Source organism: Entelurus aequoreus, linkage group LG18 (assembly GCF_033978785.1).
Source record: "Entelurus aequoreus isolate RoL-2023_Sb linkage group LG18, RoL_Eaeq_v1.1, whole genome shotgun sequence".
NCBI lineage: Eukaryota > Metazoa > Chordata > Actinopteri > Syngnathiformes > Syngnathidae > Entelurus > Entelurus aequoreus.
This window is the reverse complement of record NC_084748.1, coordinates 9,436,490-9,456,888: the sequence shown is the minus strand read 5'-3', so window position 1 is coordinate 9,456,888 and position 20,399 is coordinate 9,436,490. Positions and strand designations below refer to the sequence as shown.

At 39.0% G+C, this 20,399-nt stretch overlaps 1 protein-coding gene and 11 non-coding genes across 12 annotated transcripts in view; all 12 read left to right on the top strand.

The window, feature by feature from the left end:
* LOC133634271 (voltage-dependent T-type calcium channel subunit alpha-1I-like) overlaps nt 1–20,399 on the top strand; it is a 334,793-nt gene that overhangs the window by 241,696 nt on the left and 72,698 nt on the right. Inside the window, exons 26-27 of the mRNA XM_062027399.1 lie at nt 2,765–2,916; nt 7,202–7,311. Coding sequence (XP_061883383.1) covers nt 2,765–2,916; nt 7,202–7,311 — 262 coding nt within the window. The remainder of the gene's footprint in view (nt 1–2,764; nt 2,917–7,201; nt 7,312–20,399) is intronic.
* Nucleotides 9,825–9,897, top strand: trnar-ccu (transfer RNA arginine (anticodon CCU)). Its single transcript has one exon. It is a non-coding gene; the product is annotated as a tRNA-Arg (tRNA).
* trnar-ccu (transfer RNA arginine (anticodon CCU)) lies at nt 10,313–10,385 on the top strand. Its single transcript has one exon. It is a non-coding gene; the product is annotated as a tRNA-Arg (tRNA).
* trnar-ccu (transfer RNA arginine (anticodon CCU)) lies at nt 12,728–12,800 on the top strand. Its single transcript has one exon. It is a non-coding gene; the product is annotated as a tRNA-Arg (tRNA).
* On the top strand, nt 14,571–14,643 carry trnar-ccu (transfer RNA arginine (anticodon CCU)). Its single transcript has one exon. It is a non-coding gene; the product is annotated as a tRNA-Arg (tRNA).
* Nucleotides 17,314–17,386, top strand: trnar-ccu (transfer RNA arginine (anticodon CCU)). Its single transcript has one exon. It is a non-coding gene; the product is annotated as a tRNA-Arg (tRNA).
* Nucleotides 17,805–17,877, top strand: trnar-ccu (transfer RNA arginine (anticodon CCU)). Its single transcript has one exon. It is a non-coding gene; the product is annotated as a tRNA-Arg (tRNA).
* trnar-ccu (transfer RNA arginine (anticodon CCU)) lies at nt 18,297–18,369 on the top strand. Its single transcript has one exon. It is a non-coding gene; the product is annotated as a tRNA-Arg (tRNA).
* Nucleotides 18,792–18,864, top strand: trnar-ccu (transfer RNA arginine (anticodon CCU)). The gene has a single exon. It is a non-coding gene; the product is annotated as a tRNA-Arg (tRNA).
* On the top strand, nt 19,281–19,353 carry trnar-ccu (transfer RNA arginine (anticodon CCU)). The gene has a single exon. It is a non-coding gene; the product is annotated as a tRNA-Arg (tRNA).
* Nucleotides 19,778–19,850, top strand: trnar-ccu (transfer RNA arginine (anticodon CCU)). The gene has a single exon. It is a non-coding gene; the product is annotated as a tRNA-Arg (tRNA).
* trnar-ccu (transfer RNA arginine (anticodon CCU)) lies at nt 20,291–20,363 on the top strand. Its single transcript has one exon. It is a non-coding gene; the product is annotated as a tRNA-Arg (tRNA).

Below are 20,399 nucleotides of genomic sequence, written 5' to 3'. Positions count from 1 at the left end.
TGTTTACATACCAGAACTCTGCCACTGCCTATACCTACATCATATCTACCACGATGCTGCTTAGTTATCGCTAGGGATGGGTACCTTTCACATTTACACCAACACGGTACCAACTCCTGGTGAGTTGGTAAGGGTACTCAACAGTACCAATTTCCAGTACTTTGGTGTGTGTTCACGTGGTGATAAATGTTAATTGTTTAATAATACATGCCATGTATTTGATTTTTAACGTTAAACACCGAGCTAATGATAATGGGCTAGAAATGCTAATGCTAAAAACAATGCTAAATATGACAAATGACGGCAGTCCTTCGAAACTGTGAAATAGGAACGCTAATGCTAAAAACAATGCTAACTATGACGGTCGGCATCAGTCTGACAAAACTGCGGACAAGGAATGCTAAGGCTGAAAACAATGCTAACTATGACGGTCGGCATCAGTCTGACAGAACTGCGGACAATGAACGCTAATGCTAAAAACAATGCTAACTCTGACGGTCGGAATCAGTCCGACAAAATTGCGGACAAGGAATGCTAAGGCTAAGAACAATGCTAACTATGATGGTCGGCATCAGTCTTGACAAAACTGCGTACAAGGAATGCTAAGGCTAAAAACAATGCTAACTATGACGGTCGGCATCAGTCTGACAAAACTGCGGACAATAAATGCTAAGGCTAAAAACAATGCTAACTATGACGGTCCGCATCAGTCCGACAAAACTGCGGACAATGAATGCTAAGGCTGAAAACAATGCTAACTACGACGGTCGGCATCAGTCTGACAAAACTGCGGACAATAAATGCTAAGGCTAAAAACAATGCTAACTATGACGGTCCGCATCAGTCCGACAAAACTGCGGACAAGGAATGCTAAGGCTGTAAACAATGCTAACTATGACGGTCGGCATCAGTCTGACAAAATTGCGGACAAGGAATGCTAAGGCTAAAAACAATGCTAACTATGACGGTCGGCATCAGTCTGACAGAACTGCGGACAAGGAATGCTAATGCTAAAAACAATGCTAACTATGACGGTCGGCATCAGTCTGACAAAATTGCGGACAAGGAATGCTAAGGCTAAGAACAATGCTAACTATGATGGTCGGCATCACTCTTGACAAAACTGCGTACAAGGAATGCTAAGGCTAAAAACAATGCTAACTATGACGGTCGGCATCAGTCTGACAAAACTGCGGACAATGAACGCTAATGCTAAAAACAATGCTAACTCTGACGGTCGGAATCAGTCAGCCAAAATTGCGGACAAGGAATGCTAAGGCTAAGAACAATGCTAACTATGATGGTCGGCAACAGTCTGACAAAATTGCAGACAAGGAATGCTAAGGCTAAAAACAATGCTAACTTTGACGGTCGGCATCAGTCTGACAGAACTGCGGACAAGGAATGCTAATGCTAAAAACAATGCTAACTATGACGGTCGGCATCAGTCTGACAAAATTGCGGACAAGGAATGCTAAGGCTAAAAACAATGCTAACTATGACGGTCGGCATCAGTCTGACAAAACTGCGGACAAGGATTGCTAAGGCTGAAAACAATGCAAACTATGACGGTCGGCATCAGTCTGACAAAATTGCGGACAATGAATGCTAAGGCTAAAAACAATGCTAACTATGACGGTCGGCATCAGTCTGACAAAATTGCGTACAAGGAATGCTAAGGCTAAAAACAATGCTAACTATGACGGTCGGCATCAGTCTGACAAAACTGCAGACAAGGATGCTAATGATAAAAACAATGCTAACTATAACGGTCGGAATCAGTCTGACAAAATTGCGGACAAGGAATGCTAAGGCTGAAAACAATGCTAACTATGACGGTCGGCATCAGTCTTGACAAAACTGCGTACAAGGAATGCTAAGGCTTAAAACAATGCTAACTATGACGGTCGGCATCAGTCTGACAAAATTGCGGACAAGCAATGCTAAGGCTAAAAACAATGCTAACTATGACGGTCGGCATCAGTCTGACAAAACTGCGGACAAGGATTGCTAAGGCTGAAAACAATGCTAACTATGACGGTCGGCATCAGTCTGACAAAATTGCGGACAATGAATGCTAAGGCTAAAAACAATGCTAACTATGATGGTCGGCATCAGTCGGACAAAATTGCGTACAAGGAATGCTAAGGCTAAAAACAATGCTAACTATGACGGTCGGCATCAGTCTGACAAAACTGCAGACAAGGATGCTAATGCTAAAAACAATGCTAACTATAACGGTCGGAATCAGTCTGACAAAATTGCGGACAAGGAATGCTAAGGCTTAAAACAATGCTAACTATGACGGTTGGCATCAGTCTGACAAAACTGCGGACAAGGAATGCTAATACTAAAAACAATGCTAACTATGATGGTCGCAAACAGTCTGACAAAACTGCGGACAAGGAATGCTAATGCCAAAATAATGCTATCTATGGCGATCGGCAACAGTCCTTCAAATCTGTGGTCTCGCAACGCTCATGCTAAAAACAATGCTATCCATTATGGTTTACAATACTGTGGACTAGGAATGCTAATGCTAAAATAATGCTACCTATGACGATCGGCAACAGTCCTTCAAATCTGTGCTCTCGCAATGCTCATGCTAAAAACAATGCTATCTATTATGGTTTACAATACTGTGGACTAGGAATGCTAACAACAACGCTATGGTATGATGTGATGTGGTAATTAGCCTCATATTCACGAATGTCCAGTTTGTTGACTTTATGGTGTGTCTTCTGACGTCTCACTTTGAACGCAGAGGCCCAGAAGCTTCCCTACTACGCATCGTACGGCCCAGCCCGCCTGGCCATCCACACGCTGTGCACCAGCCACTACCTGGACCTGGTCATCACCTTCATCATCTGCATCAACGTCATCACCATGTCCCTGGAGCACTACAGCCAGCCGCAGGTCAGCCTTCCGTGTTGCTTGAGGGGTCCACAGAAATAATGCACACTTTTAAAGTGCAACTAATTACTTAGCCTAGCATTAGCACGAAGCAATTTTAACATCAGCAACCTTGGTTGTACTCATTTAGCTTATTTTTCAAGACCACTGCGTTCCATTGACCTAAAACAAAACTTTAAATTGTACTTTTCTGTATTGTTTATTTTTTTAATTGAAATTAAATCAGTGTCTTTATTACTAAAAATCAGTGTATAGAATTTCTGTGTAAAAAAAACACTGAAAATTTCTACACACAACGTTTTTTTATCCACTGAATTTTGATACACTAAATATTTTTACACAGATTTTTTTATACACTGAATTATTTTGCACTGAATTTCTATACACTGATTTTTTTACACATAGAAGTTTTTTACATTGAATTTCTATACACTGATTTTGGTACGCTAAAATGTAATACACTGAATTTTTGTCACATCTAATTTTTAAACACTGAATATTTTTACACACTATTTTTTTCACTGAATTTTTATACATTTAATTTTCCTTTACACTGAATGTTTATACACTGAATTATTTTTGCACTGACTTTCTATACAAAGAATTTTTACACATAAGTTTTTTACTCTGGATTTCTACACACTGATTTTTGCACAGTAAAATTTAATAAACTAAATTTTTTTACACCTAATTTTTAAACTGATTTTTTTTATCCACTGATTTTTTTTTTCACAGAATTGTTTAGATATTTAATTTTTTATACATTTAATTTTTCTTTACACTGAATGTTCATACACTGAATTATTTTGCACTGAATTTTCTATACACTGATTTTCTTAGACTGAATTTTCACACTGTTTTTTTTAAACAAAATCTACACTGAATTTGTATGCAGTGATTTTTTTACACATAAGTTTTTTACATCGAATTTCTATACACTGATTTTTGTACACTAAAATGTGATACACTGAATTTTTTTTACACCTAATTTTTAAACACTGAATATTTTTACACACTATTTTTTTACACTGAATTTTTATAGACAGATTTTTTTTATCAACTGAATTTTTTAGACAGTTAATTTTTCTTTACACAGAATGTTTATACACTGAATTATTTTGCACTGAATTTTTTTACACTGAATTTTGACAGATTTTTTTTTTAAACAGAATTTTTACACTGAATTTCTATACATTTTTACACCTAATTTTTAAACACTGAATATTTTTACACACTATTTTTACACTAAATTTTTATACACAGATTTTTTTTATTCACTGACTTATTTTTCACAGAATTTTTTAGACATTGAATTTTGTGTACATTTATTTTTTCTTTACACTGAATGTTGATGCACTGAATTATTTTGCACTGACTTTCTATACACTGAATTTTCTACACTGAATTTTGACACAGATTTTTTTTCTAAACGTAATTTTTACACATAGGTTTTTTACACTGAATTAGGTGTAAAAAAACAACAACTATTTTTAAACACTGAATATTTTTACACAACTTTTTTTACACTTAATTTTTAAACACATTTTTTTATTCACAGTATTTTTTATACAATTACATTTTCTTTACACTGCATGTTTATACTCTGATTTTTTTGCACTGACCTTTTATACACTGATTTTTTTTATTGAAATGTTTTTTGCACTGAATTTTTATTCACTGATTTTTTTTTTTTTTACTGATATGTTTGACAATGAATTTCTGTGCACTGAATTTGTAAACACATTTGCTCACTTATTTTCATTTAATGAAATTGTCTGCATAATTTGATGTAAAACAATAGCATACATTAAGTGTCCAAAACAAAGCTTTTGTAATAAAGACACAAATTAGCCTGCATTGTTATTACCTTCTCAAGCCGTTATTGGTTAGCATGACAGAGCTAATGTGTACACACTGACACAAAAAGGTGTTTGTCGAAAGAAGATGTTTCCAACTGTCAGGTTCAAACACTGATGACATCTATTAAACAAGACAAGAAGCAAAGAATTAAACAGAGACAGAATTCAATTTGGCTCAATTTGAGGAGAGACGCTTGGACATCTGTACCCTTGTACAGTGTCATTACGCTCTGCCAAAAGATTGTACGCCTCCCCCTTTATTTGGACTTCCTCTGACCACATGACAACAGCTGCTTCTAAGGGACAAGGTCGTAATCGCCTTTGATTACAACAGTTCACAGAAAAGGTCGTAAAATAGTTTAAAAAAAGGCTCCTGGAACAGTTCAAAAGAGGTTCGTAAAACAGTTGAAAAAGGAGATTCAAAAGGAGGTCGTCTGGAACTTGGGCAGATCCTGCCTTCTCTCCGCTTTGTAGTCCTTGGGTTAAAACAATATATTTCTGTTGATTACAATACATGAAAGAAACAGAACACCTTCATGTTGCTTCCCCCCCTACACAGTGGGGTTTTACGAGCCTTACTCTTGGTAGGTTTCAAAGACAGCTTTTGCTTCTCACCGGGCACTCAATGCATACTTGCCAACCCTCCCGATTTTAGCGGGAGAATCCCGGTATTCAGCGCCTCTCCCGACAACCTCCCGGCGGAGATTTTCTCCCGACAAACTCCCGGTATTCAGGCCACGCCCCCTCCCGCTCAATGCGGACCTGAGACTGAGTGGGGACAGCCTGTTCTCACGTCCGCTTTCCCACAATATAAACAGCTTGCCTGCCCAATGAACGGAGAAGTTAAACAGGACAATACTGCCATCTAATGGATAGCCACCGGAACACTGAAATTCAAGTTTTTTTTTCTTCTTTCTATGTAAATAAAATAAATAAATATATATATATATATATATATATATATATATATATATATATATATATATATATATAGCTAGAATTCACTGAAAGTCAAGTATTTCATACATATATATATATATATATATATATATATATATATATATATATATATATGTATGAAATACTTGACTTTCAGTGAATTCTAGCTATATATATATATATATATATATATATATATATATATATATATATATATATATATATATATATATATATATTTATTTATTTTATTTACATAGAAAAAAAAAAAAATACTTGAATTTCAGTGTTCCGGTGGCTATCCATTAGATGGCAGTATTGTCCTGTTTAACTTCTCCGTTCATATATATATATATATATATATATATATATATATATATATATATATATATATATATATATATATATATATATATATATATATATATATATATATATATATATATATGTATGAAATACTTGACTTTCAGTGAATTCTAGCTATATATATATATATATATATATATATATATATATATATATATACTACCGTTCAAAAGTTTGGGGTCACATTAAAATGTCCTTATTTTTCAAAGAAGATAACTTTAAACTAGTCTTAACTTTAAAGAAGTACACTCTATACATTGCTAATGTGGTAAATGACTATTCTAGCTGCAAATGTCTGGTTTTTGGTGCAATATCTACATAGGTGTATAGAGGCCCATTTCCAGCAACTATCACTCCAGTGTTCTAATGGTACAATGTGTTTGCTCATTGGTTCAGAAGGCTAATTGATGATTAGAAAACCCTTGTGCAATCATGTTCAGACATCTGAAAACAGTTTAGCGCGTTACAGAAGCTACAAAACTGACCTTCCTTTGAGCAGATTGAGTTTCTGGAGCATCACATTTGTGGGGTCAATTAAACGCTCAAAATGTCCAGAAAAAGATAACTTTCATCTGAAATGCGACAGTCTATTCTTGTTCTTAGAAATGAAGGCTATTCCACAAAATTGTTTGGGTGACCCCAAACTTTTGAACGGTAGTATATATATATATATATATATATATATATATATATATATATATATATATATATATATATATATATATATATATATATATATATATATATATATATATAGCTAGAATTCACTGAAAGTCAAGTATTTCACATATATATATATATATATATATATATATATATATATATATATATATATATATATATACATATATATATATATATATATATATATATATATACATATATATATATATATATATATATATGAAATATATATGAAATACTCGAGTTGGTGAATTCTAGCTGTAAATAACCACGCCCCCAACCACGCCCTCAACCCCCCCACCCCGTACCCCCCACCTCCCGATATTGGAGGTCTCAAGGTTGGCAAGTATGACTCAATGTAACACAAAGTTTTTGTGATAACTTAGAAACAATTATTCTAACACCAACAAGTGAATAAAACGTGCAATTTCCTATTTCAGTCTCTGGAAACGGCGCTGAAGTACTGCAACTACTTCTTCACCTCCACCTTTGTCATCGAAGCCACGCTCAAGCTGGTGGCCTTCGGGTTCCGGCGTTTCTTCAAAGACAGGTACTCTAATACAATAATGCATAGGCTTCAAATAGGAGAATGAAAATGGACAAACCTTGTGAGCAAATCGTGACTAACGCATTTGGACAAACGTGTCTTCTCCGCAGTCAGGGAACAAACTGGTGGTGACATTTTGGGGGTTTTCATCTTTTTGAGTGGAATTTTTTTTTTTTCCTTAAACACCCACGCTAAAGCTGTGCAGGTGCAGAAAATAGAATGTTAATGGAATCGATATTGAGTGAGTCTTCTTCTGTCCGGCACGGCGTGGTGCTCGCATTCATGCGGAGCAGCTGTTGCTGCATATTACTTTACATTTTCCTCTGTGGAAATATTTATTATTACATCTGCTGCTCCGTTTTTAGAAGTGTGTACGCGCGCTGAGGAAACCTGTTTTTGTGTAATCCTTCTGCAGTTTTTGTAGTCCCTTGACTTCCCGTCGCCTCGCCTTGTAGCCCAAGTATGACTGCAAAAACCCACTGCAAAAAGTCAGTGTTCAAAAACAAGAAAAAAATTAATAAAAATGAGGGGTATTTTACTTGAACTAAGCAAAATGATCTGCCAATAGAACAAGAAAATTTGGCTTGTCAAGACTTTCCAAAACAAGTCAAATTAAAGCTGCAAGCAGCGATGGACGGGACCGACTTTGAGGGCTCATAAAATCCAAACCGGAGCAGTAATCAAAACTCTTTCATCAACTTTTAATCAGAAGGGTTCAATCTCTCTCCTGTGCTAATTTGAAGCCGACATGACAAAGGCGAGGAGATAATGTTTGAAAAAAGGTGGGTGTTTTTACTCAACTTTTGTTTTGAAGGGGGAATTGCAAACTTCCTGTTGATTTTTGCTAGGGATTCTCAGTGTATGAAATATAGGTCTAAGTGAGACCTACTTAGAGGTTTTTGTTTCATGTCTCTACGTCATTCCTACTGGGAGTTACAGGCAGTTTTGTCTGTGTTTTCTTCCTAGGGAGTTCTAGAGCGCAATCTTGAGTTTTGGGGTTTGGTTTTTTGATTAGATCACCATTTTTGCCAGTCCTGATGAGGAGATGAGCTCCAGTGGCCTAATGGATAAGGCACTGGCCTCCTAAGCCAGGGATTGTGGGTTCAAGTCACATCTGGGGTGGTGGTCCTTTTTTATGTAGTCTATAAAATCCAAACCGGAGCAGTAATTAAAAGTCTTTCATCGACTTTTAATCAGAAGGGTTCAATCTCTCTCCTGTGCTAATTTGAAGCCGACACGACAAACGCGAGGACATAATGTTTGAAAAAAGGTGACTGTTTTTACTCAACTTTTGTTTTGAAGGGGGAATTGCAAACTTCCTGTTGATTTTTGCTGGGGATTGTCAGTGTATGAAATATAGGTCTAAGTGAGACCTACTTAGAGGTTTTTGTTTCATGTCTCTATGTCATTCCTACTGGGAGTTACAGGCAGTTTTGTCTGTGTTTTCTTCCTAGGGGGCGCTGGAGCGCAATCTTGAGTTTTGGGGTTTGGTTTTTTTGATTAGATCGCAATTTTTGCCAGTCCTGATGAGGAGATGAGCTCCAGTGGCCTAATGGATAAGGCACTGGCCTCCTAAGCCAGGGATTGTGGGTCCGAGTCCCATCTGGGGTGGTGGTCCTTTTTTATGTAGACTATAAAATCCAAACCGGAGCAGTAATTAAAACTCTTTCATCGACTTTTAATCAGAAGGGTTCAATCTCTCTCCTGTGCTAATTTGAAGCCGACACGACAAACGCGAGGAGATAATGTTTGAAAAAAGGTGACTGTTTTTACTCAACTTTTGTTTTGAAGGGGGAATTGCAAACTTCCTGTTGATTTTTGCTGGGGATTCTCAGTGTATGAAATATAGGTCTAAGTGAGACCTACTTAGAGGTTTTTGTTTCATGTCTCTATGTCATTCCTACTGGGAGTTACAGGCAGTTTTGTCTGTGTTTTCTTCCTAGGGGGCGCTGGAGCGCAATCTTGAGTTTTGGGGTTTGGTTTTTTTGATTAGATCGCATTTTTTGCCAGTCCTGATGAGGAGATGAGCTCCAGTGGCCTAATGGATAAGGCACTGGCCTCTTAAGCCAGGGATTGTGGGTTCGAGCCCCATCTGGGGTGGTGGTACTTTTTTATGTAGTCTATAAAATCCAAACCGGAGCAGTAATTAAAACTCTTTCATCAATTTTTAATCAGAAGGGTTCAATCTCTCTCCTGTGCTAATTTGAAGCCGACACGACAAACGCGAGGAGATAATGTTTGAAAAAAGGTGACTGTTTTTACTCAACTTTTGTTTTGAAGGGGGAATTGCAAACTTCCTGTTGATTTTTGCTGGGGATTGTCAGTGTATGAAATATAGGTCTAAGTGAGACCTACTTAGAGGTTTTTGTTTCATGTCTCTACGTCATTCCTACTGGGAGTTACAGGCAGTTTTGTCTGTGTTTTCTTCCTAGGGGGCGCTAGAGCGCAATCTTGAGTTTTGGGGTTTGGTTTTTTTGATTAGATCGCAATTTTTGCCAGTCCTGATGAGGAGATGAGCTCCAGTGGCCTAATGGATAAGGCACTGGCCTCCTAAGCCAGGGATTGTGGGTTCGAGTCCCATCTGGGGTGGTGGTCCTTTTTTATGTAGTCTATAAAATCCAAACCGGAGCAGTAATTAAAAGTCTTTCATCAACTTTTAATCAGAAGGGTTCAATCTCTCTCCTGTGCTAATTTGAAGCCGACACGACAAACGCGAGGAGATAATGTTTGAAAAAAGGTGACTGTTTTTACTCAACTTTTGTTTTGAAGGGGGAATTGCAAACTTCCTGTTGATTTTTGCTGGGGATTGTCAGTGTATGAAATATAGGTCTAAGTGAGACCTACTTAGAGGTTTTTGTTTCATGTCTCTATGTCATTCCTACTGGGAGTTACAGGCAGTTTTGTCTGTGTTTTCTTCCTAGGGGGCGCTAGAGCGCAATCTTGAGTTTTGGGGTTTGGTTTTTTTATTAGATCGCAATTTTTGCCAGTCCTGATGAGGAGATGAGCTCCAGTGGCCTAATGGATAAGGCACTGGCCTCCTAAGCCAGGGATTGTGGGTTCGAGTCCCATCTGGGGTGGTGGTCCTTTTTTATGTAGACTATAAAATCCAAACCGGAGCAGTAATTAAATCTCTTTCATCAACTTTTAATCAGAAGGGTTCAATCTCTCTCCTGTGCTAATTTGAAGCCGACACGACAAACGCGAGGAGATAATGTTTGAAAAAAGGTGACTCTTTTTACTCAACATTTGTTTTGAAGGGGGAATTGCAAACTTCCTGTTGATTTTTGCTGGGGATTGTCAGTGTATGAAATATAGGTCTAAGTGAGACCTACTTAGAGGTTTTTGTTTCATGTCTCTATGTCATTCCTACTGGGAGTTACAGGCAGTTTTGTCTGTGTTTTCTTCCTAGGGGGCGCTAGAGCGCAATCTTGAGTTTTGGGGTTTGTTTTTTTGATTATATCGCAAGTTTTGCCAGTCCTGATGTGTGTGTCCAATTTGGTGAGTTTTGAAGCATGTTAAAGGGGGTCAAATTACAGCTCAAAGAGGCAGCGGTATAATAATAAAACGCTAGAAATGCAATCGGGTCCTCTGTCCAAAAGGGACTCGGTCCCTAATTAGCTAACTTCAATGAACCCCAAAATACCTTAAAATAAGTATATTCTCACTAATAACAAGTGCACTTTTCTTGGTAGAAAAAAACTAATATGAGACCTTTTTTCTCAATATGTTGAAAAATATTCTTAAACTAAGTAAATGCTAGTGCCCTTATCTTGACATAATGATATTCGCTCGGCATTACATTTCTTGAAACCAGCAAACTTATAGTAAAAACTAGTTTATTTTTCTTAACGGAAAGGCAACAAGGCAACCGCTTGTTACTCTCGGGGTCTACAAGCCGTTTAGGCAAATCATATTGTCTAAAAATGCATTTTTCCATCGATAACATGACATCATCGCGCCAAAAGTGTGCTCTTTCAGTCAATTAGTGCTCAAGGAATATATATATACGTTTTACTCAATATAGGTCATCAAATCTCAGCAACAAGCTGTAAAATCTTACTGAGATAATTTAGGACCAAAACACTTAAAACAAATAAAAACACTCTACCATAAAATCTGCTTAGTGAGAAGAATTATCTTATCAGACAAAAAAAATAAACAAATATCACCCTTATTTGAGATATTTAATCTTACTTAGATTTCAGTTTTTGCAGTGTGACTGTGTCAACCATAGGGTTGTCAAAAGTATCGCTACTTTAATACCCACACGCAAAAAACCAATCGATACCTGCTTTCAGCAGTACAAAATGTTGCACAATTTTCTAGTCAGGTTCCTAAACCTGGTGTGCTCCAGTGGCCGGACGGATAAGGCACTGTCTTCCTGAACCAGGGTCCGTCCGTGGGTTTGAAGTCACTTAAAAGTGGTATCAAGTTAAACCAAGTGTCTTTACAATGGCTGTTGGTAGGAAAATGTTGTCTTACATACATATTCTGGGAACAATGGGAGACCGGGCCTTCTGCTCCGCCGCTCCCAGTCTGTGGAACGCTCTCCCTGACCACCTGAGGGCACCACAGACTGTGGATGCTTTTTAAAAAAGGCTTAAAAACCCTTCTTTAAAAAAAAATTTTTTTTAAAAAGCCTTTTTTTAGATGTATGCATACTAGTTCTAGCTATTAGGCTGTTCTAGTTTTTTTTTTTTTAATTTTTTTTTTATTTTATTTTTTTATTTTTTTTAATACACTGTAGCACTTTAAGGTTGTTTGCTCAATGTAAAGTGCTTTTTAGAAATAAAATCTATTATTATTATTATTATTCTACAAAACAAAAAAAAGGCATCATAAAACTTTAAAATTAGTCTGATTTTGTTTTTGAAGGACCAGTATTGAAAAACAAAGAATTATTGTGAATCTTGCTTTCTTGCTCTTGTAGGCGCTGGCCTTCGACTTTTTAATTCTTTTGTTTTTGACCGCCGAACCTTTGCTTTGTTCAACTTCTGCCCAGGGATTGTTGGTCACTGTCATCTTCTACTAGAAAACCAAAGGGTCCCATTAAATCTTGCTTTCTGGCTTTTGTAGGCCTTCTGGCAATATTAATGTCTACCAGTGGTCTAATGGATAAGGCACTAGCCTCTGAATTTTGGGTTCTTTTGTTTTTGACTGCCGAACATTTGCTTTTTTGAACTTCTGGTCAAGGATTGTAGCCAGGGATTGTGGGTCACTGTCATCTTCTACTTTGATGCTCTTCTAAGCCTTCAGATGACAGTTGTGTACCCCAGTGGTCTAGTTTGTTTACCTTGGAGAAAGGTTTCAACCATTTGTTTTAATTGATGGAGGACCATTGGGGAAAACCGATAAAAATTCCACTGGTTCCCCAACCCATCCTGCGTCGATTTTGTAGTCCTGCAGAGGCAAGTAGTGAGCTCCAGTGGCCTAATGGATAAGGCACTGGCCTCCTAAGCCAGGGATTGTGGGTTCGAGTCCCATCTGGGGTGGTAGTTCTTTTTTATGTAGTCTATCAAATCAAAACAGTACATGGTTATGGCTGAGGTCTACACTCGAACAAAAATTACATCTAAACTTTTTTTCAGGCTAAGTTGCAATTTTTTCCCCCCTAAATCTAACCTCCAAAAGTAGTATTTAATTTGGGTTGTTTGGTGCCCCAGATCCTTTTCTGAGCAAAATATGCCAAATAACTATTTGGTAAAAAACTATAAAATGCGGACTGTGGGTACTTTTAAGAGTTTTTACCAGTTCTGTTCTTTTCTGGGAGTGGCCTAGTAAAGTTTACAAATCCAGTTTATTTTGCTTGATGAAGGAACATCAGAAGAAATAAACATGAACTCCACTGGCTACGAGACCTATGCTGTGTCGAATTTGTAGTGCTATTCCAATAGACGTTGGGCCCCAGTGGCCTAATGGATAAGGCACTAGCCTCCTAAGCCAGAGATTGTGGTTTCAAGTCCCGTCTGGGGTGGCCTTTTAAGACAGGGTTTGTGACTTCAAGTCTTATCTAGGGTGGTTACAGAGCTGTTGTTGCACTCTTCAACCAACACAAATTTCTTCACAATTACTGCTTCCCTGTTGCGTTCTTGATAAAAAAGTTGTTTCCCTTACTTATTCCACCAAACAAAAAAAAGGCTTCATGAGTCTTTCAAATCAAGTCTGACTTACTTTTTGACGAACCACCATAGAAAACCAAAGGGTGCCTTTAAATCTTGCTTTCTCGCTTTTGTAGGCCTTCTGGCAATATTAATGTCTACCAGTGGTCCAATGGATAAGGCACTGGCCTCCTAGGCCAGGGATTGTGTCTTCGAGTCCCATCTGTGGTGGACTTTTAAGACAGGGTTTGTGGGTTGAAGTCCCAGTGGTTACAGAACAATTACAAAATTTGGGTTCTTTTGTTTTTGACTGCCGATTATTTGCTTTGTTGAACTTCTGGTCAAGGATTGTAGCCAGGGATTGTGGGTCACTGTCATTGTCTACTTTGATGCTCTTTTAAGCCTTCAGATGACAGTTTATTTACCTTGGAGAAAGGTTTCTACAGTTTGTTTTACTTGATGGAGGACCATTGGGGAAAGCCGATAAAAATTCCACTGGTTCACCTACCCATCCTGCGTCAATTTTCTAGTCCTGTAGAGTGAAGCAGTGGGCTCCAGTGGCCTAATGCATAAGGCACTGCCCTCCTAAGCCAGGGGTTTTGGGTTCGAGTCCCATCTGGGGTGGACTTTTAAGACAGGGTTTGTGGGTAAGAAGTCCCATCTGGAGTGGTTACATAACTGAATTTGCACTTTTCATCTAATATAAGTGTCTTCACAATTACACAACAATCTTCACAACAGAAAAAAAGCCTCATGAATCTTTTCATATCAAGTCTGATTTACTTTTTGAAGAACAACCATAGAAAACCAAAGTGTCCCATTAAATCTTGCTTTCTCACTTTTGTAGGCCATCTGCCGATTTTAATGTCTAGCAGTGGTCCAATTGATAAGGCACTCCGAATTATGGGTTCTTTTGTTTTTGACCGCCGATTATTTGCTTTGTTGACCTCATGGTCAAGAATTGTAGCCAGCGATTGTGGGCCACTGTCATCTTCTACTTTGATGCTCTTCAGCCTTCAGATGACAGTTGTTATTTACCTTGGAGAAAGGTTTCAACAGTTTGTTTTATTTCATGGAGGACCATCAGGGCAAACCGATAAAAATTTCACTGGTTCACCTACCCATCATGCGTTGATTTTCTAGTCCTGTTGAGTAGAGTACTGAGCTCCAGTGGCCTAATGGATAAGGCACTGGCCTCCTAAGCCAGGGATTGTGGGTTCAAGTCCCATCTGGGGTGGTGATCCTTTTTTTGTAGTCTATCAAATCAAATCATGTTTATAGCTGAGGTGTGCACTTGAACAATAATTACATCTAAACTTCTTTCAGGCTTAGTTGCATTTCTTTTGTCCCTAAATCCTACATCCAACAGTAGGATTTTCTCTAGGTTGTTCGGTCCCCCAATTCCTTGTCTGTGCCAATTATGCCAAATAACTATTTTGGGTAAAAGCTATAAAATGAGGACTATAGGTACTTCTAAGTGTTTGTAGCAGTTATGTTCTTGTCTAGGTTTGGCCTAATGAAGTTTACAAATCCAGTTTATATTGCTTGATGAAGGACCAAAAGTGGAAATAGACAAGAATTTTACTGGCTACCAGACCTATGATCCGTCTATGTTCTAGTCTTATCACCGAAAGCTTTGGGGCTTAATGGATAAGGCACTGGCCTCTAAAGCCAGGCATTGTTTGTTCAAGTCCCATCTGGGGTTACTTCTTAAAACAGGGTTTGTGGTATCAATTCCCATTTGGAGTGGCTGCAAAACTGTAGTTGCACTCTTCAGTCAATACAAGTGTCTTCACAAATACTGTTGTGTGCTTGAGAAAAAAAAGTGTATTTTACTTTTTCTACCAAAAAGAAAAAAAGGCATCAGGTAGCTTTCAAATCGCGTTATATTTACTTTTTGAAAGAACAACATAGACAACCAAAGGGTTGCTGTAAATCTTGCTTACTTTCTCTTGTAGGCCATCTGGTGACAATGATGTCTTCCAGTGGTCTAATGGATAATGCGCTGGCCTCTGAATTTTTACTTCATTTGTATTTGACTGCCAAACCTTTGCTTTGTTGGGTTGGAGTCCCATTCAGGATGTACTCCTAAAACAGAGATTGTGGGTTCCTTTCCCATCTCGGTCGGCTACAGAACTGTCTTATCGCTAAATTGCACTCTCCAATCCTTACAAACGTCTTACTGCTCTCCTGTTGTGTTCTTGACAAAAAAAAAGTTGTCTTACTAACTTATACTTCTACTAAACAGAAAAAAAGGCAGATGAAGCTTCCAAATTGAGTCTGATTTGCTTTTTGAAGGACCATAATGGAAAACGAAAGAATCATTGTGAATCTTGCTTTCTCGCTCTTGTAGGCCTTCTGGTGACAATAATGTCTACCACCGGTCTAATTGATAAGGCACCATTAGTCAAATTTTTGGTTCTTCTGTTTTTGACCGCCAAACCTTTGCTTTGTTGAACTTCTGGTCAAAAATTGTAGCCACGGATTGTGGGCCACTGTCATCTTTTGCTTTGATGCTCTTCTAAGCCTTCAGATGCCAATTATGTTCCCCAGTGGTCTAGTTTGTATACCTTGGAGAAAGGTTTTAACAGTTTGTTTTACTTGATGAAGGGCAGACAAAAATTCCACTTGTTAGCGGACCCATGCTGCGTGGATTTTTTTTTAGTTACGTTCAGCGGATTAAAGCCAGCCAGTGGCCTAATGGGAAAGGCACTGGACTCCGAAGCTAGGGATTTTGGGTTCAAGTCACATCTGTTGTGGCTACAACTGTGTTATGCCACTAAGTTGCACTCTTCAAATGATGTGTGTTCACAATGGTTGTGTTCTTGAGAAAAAAAAAAATCTTATTTTCTTATTCCACCAAACAGAAATAAAGTTCTCATTAAGCTTTCAAATCGAGTCTGATTTGTTTCATGAAGGACCCTAGAGAAAACAATAATGTCACCGTAAATCTTGCTTTCTGGCTCTTGTTGTCATGATCCGTTGCCCGGATCATGTTTGTTTAGTTTTTGACTCCCTCAGCTCCTGTTTTGAGCACCCCTGGGGTTAGATTTTAGTTGCCATGGGTGCAAATTAGTTTTTACCTGCCTCTGATTAGTGTTCGGGATGCTCACCTGCTCCTGGGCACTAATCGGAGAGCTACTTATTCCTGTTTTTCGCAGTCTGGCTTTCTCATTTGCTTCCATGCAACAGTTACGACGTCTACTTATTTGATTCCTGAGCTAAGCTTCGCCATTTGTTTGCCTGTTCATATGCTAAGCTTTTCTTGTTAGCTATTCTGTTAGCTTCCCGTGCTATAGGCACGCTTGTTTTGTTTATTTTTGTATTTTTGCATGTTTCATGGACAATAAATTATTCTCTCACCTGCACCTTGCCTCCGGAGTTCCGTCTGCATCAAGGGAGAAGGATCCACGCAGCAAAATGCGACGATGACGTGACACTTGTAGGTCTTCTGGCAATGTTAATGTCTCCCAGTGGTCTAATGGATAAGTCACTGCCCTTCAATTATTTGGTTCTTTTGTTTTTGACAACCCAACCCTTGCTTTGTTGATCGTCTGGTCAAGGATCGTAGCCAGGGATTGTAGGAAACTGTCATCTTTTGCTTTAACGCTCTTCACTTTGTGTTGCTTGATGGATGACCACTGGGCCAAACAGACTAAAATTCTGATCTTCTGTTCACAGACTGTAGCCAGAGATTGTGGGCCAATGTCATATTTTGCTTTGACGCTACTTTAAGCCTTCGGATGAATGTTGTGTGCCCCCGGTGGCCTTGGTTGTTTACTTTGGAGAAAGATTCTCAGAGTTTGTTTTGCTTGATGGAGGACCACAAGGGGAAACAGTCAAAAATTCCCCTGGTTATCGAACATATTCTGCATCGATTTTGTAGTCCTGTTAAGGAAAGTGCTGAGCCCCAGTGGCCTAATGGATAAGGCACTGGCCTCCTAAGCCAGGGATTGTGGGTTCGAGTCCCATCTGGGGTGGTGATCCTTTGTTGAACTTCAGGTCAAGGATCGTAAGCAACTGTCATCTTTTGCTTTGATGCTCCTCTAAGCCTTCAGATGACAGTTTTGCACTGACAGTTTGTTTTTTTTACTTTGTAGAAAGTTTTCAACACTTTGTGTTGTTTGATGGAAAACCACCGGGCCAAACAGACTAAAATTCTGATCTTCTGTTCACACATTGTAGCCAGAGATTGTGAGCCAATGTCATATTTTGCTTTGACGCTCCTTTAAGCCTTCGGATTAATGTTGTGTGCCCTCGTTGTTTGCTTACTTTGGAGAAAGTTTCTCAGAGTTTGTTTTGCTTGATGGAGGACCACAAGGGGAAACAGTCAAAAATTCCCCCGGTTGTCGAACATATTCTGTGTCGATTTTGTAATCTTGTTCAGGAGAGTCCTGAGCCCCAGTGGCCTAATGGATAAGGCACTGGCCTCCTAAGCCAGGGATTGTGGGTTCGAGTCCCATCTGGGGTGGTGATCCTTTTTTGGAATTTCTGGTCAAGGATCGTAGGCAACTGTCATCTTTTGCGTTGATGCTCTTCTAAGCCTTCAGTTGACAGTTTTGCACTGACGTTTTTTTTTTTACTTTGTAGAAAGTTTTTAACACTTTGTGTTGTTTGATGGAAAACCACCGGGCCAAACAGACTAAAATTCCGATCTTCTGTTCACAGATTGTAGCCAGAGATTGTGGGCCAATGTCATATTTTGCTTTGACGCTCCTTTAAGCCATCGGATTAATGTTGTGTTTCCCCCCGTTGTTTGCTTACTTTAGAGAAAGTTTGTCAGAGTTTGTTTTGCTTGATGGAGGACCACAAGGGGAAACAGTCAAAAATTCCCCTGGTTATCGAACATATTCTGCATCGATTGTGTAGTCCTGTTAAGGAAAGTGCTGAGCCCCAGTGGCCTAATGGATAAGGCACTGGCCTCCTAAGCCAGGGATTGTGGGTTCGAGTCCCATCTGGGGTGGTGATCCTTTTTTGGAATTTCTGGTCAAGGATCGTAGGCAACTGTCATCTTTTGCGTTGATGCTCTTCTAAGCCTTCAGATGACAGTTTTGCACTGACGTTTTTTTTGTACTTTCTAGAAAGTTTTCAACACTTTGTGTTGTTTGATAGAAAACCACTGGGCCAAACAGACTAAAATTCTGATCTTCTGTGCACAGACTGTAGCCAGAGATTGTGGGCCAATGTCATATTTTGCTTTGACGCTCCTTTAAGCCTTCGGATGAATGTTGTGTGCCCCCGGTGGCCTTGGTTGTTTACTTTGGAGAAAGATTCTCAGAGTTTGTTTTGCTTGATGGAGGACCACAAGGGGAAACAGTCAAAAATTCCCCTGGTTATCGAACATATTCTGCATCGATTTTGTAGTCCTGTTAAGGAAAGTGCTGAGCCCCAGTGGCCTAATGGATAAGGCACTGGCCTCCTAAGCCAGGGATTGTGGGTTCGAGTCCCATCTGGGGTGGTGATCCTTTTTTGGAATTTCTGGTCAAGGATCGTAGGCAACTGTCATCTTTTGCGTTGATGCTCTTCTAAGCCTTCAGATGACAGTTTTGCACTGACGTTTTTTTTGTACTTTCTAGAAAGTTTTCAACACTTTGTGTTGTTTGATAGAAAACCACTGGGCCAAACAGACTAAAATTCTGATCTTCTGTGCACAGACTGTAGCCAGAGATTGTGGGCCAATGTCATATTTTGCTTTGACGCTCCTTTAAGCCTTCGGATGAATGTTGTGTACCCCCGTTGTTTGCTTACTCTAGAGAAAGTTTCTCAGAGTTTGTTTTGCTTGATGGAGGACCACAAGGGGAACCAGTCAAAAATTCCCCCGGTTGTCGAACATATTCTGTGTCGATTTTGTAGTCTTGTTCAGGAGAGTCCTGAGCCCCAGTGGCCTAATGGATAAGGCACTGGCCTCCTAAGCCAGGGATTGTGGGTTCGAGTCCCATCTGGGGTGGTGATCCTTTGTTGAACTTCAGGTCAAGGATCGTAAGCAACTGTCATCTTTTGCTTTGATGCTCCTCTAAGCCTTCAGATGACAGTTTTGCACTGACAGTTTGTTTTTTTTACTTTGTAGAAAGTTTTCAACACTTTGTGTTGTTTGATGGAAAACCACCGGGCCAAACAGACTAAAATTCTGATCTTCTGTTCACACATTGTAGCCAGAGATTGTGAGCCAATGTCATATTTTGCTTTGACGCTCCTTTAAGCCTTCGGATGAATGTTGTGTGCCCCCGGTGGCCTTGGTTGTTTACTTTGGAGAAAGATTCTCAGAGTTTATTTTGCTTGATTGAGGACCACAAGGGGAAACAGTCAGAAATTCACCTGGTTATCGAACATATTCTGCATCGATTTTGAAGTCCTGTTAAGGAAAGTCCTGAGCCCCAGTGGCCTAATGGATAAGGCACTGGCCTCCTAAGCCAGGGATTGTGGGTTCGAGTCCCATCTGGGGTGGTGATCCTTTTTTGGAATTTCTGGTCAAGGATCGTAGGCAACTGTCATATTTTGCTTTGATGCTCTTCTAAACCTTCAGATGACAGTTTTGCACTGACGTTTTTTTTGTACTTTCTAGAAAGTTTTCAACACTTTGTGTTGTTTGATGGAAAACCACCGGGCCAAACAGACTAAAATTCTGATCTTCTGTGCACAGATAGATAGATAGTACTTTATTGATTGTAGCCAGAGATTGTGGGCCAATGTCATACTTTGCTTTGACGCTCCTTTAAGCCATCGGATTAATGTTGTGTTTCCCCCCGTTGTTTGCTTACTTTAGAGAAAGTTTCTCAGAGTTTGTTTTGCTTGATGGAGGACCACAAGGGGAAACAGTCAAAAATTCCCCCGGTTGTCGAACATATTCTGTGTTCATTTTGTAATCTTGCTCAAGAGAGTCCTGAGCCCCAGTGGCCTAATGGATAAGGTACTGGCCTCCTAAGCCAGGGATTGTGGGTTCGAGTCCCATCTGGGGTGGTGATTCATTGGTTTTTGTATTCTATCAAAGCAGTA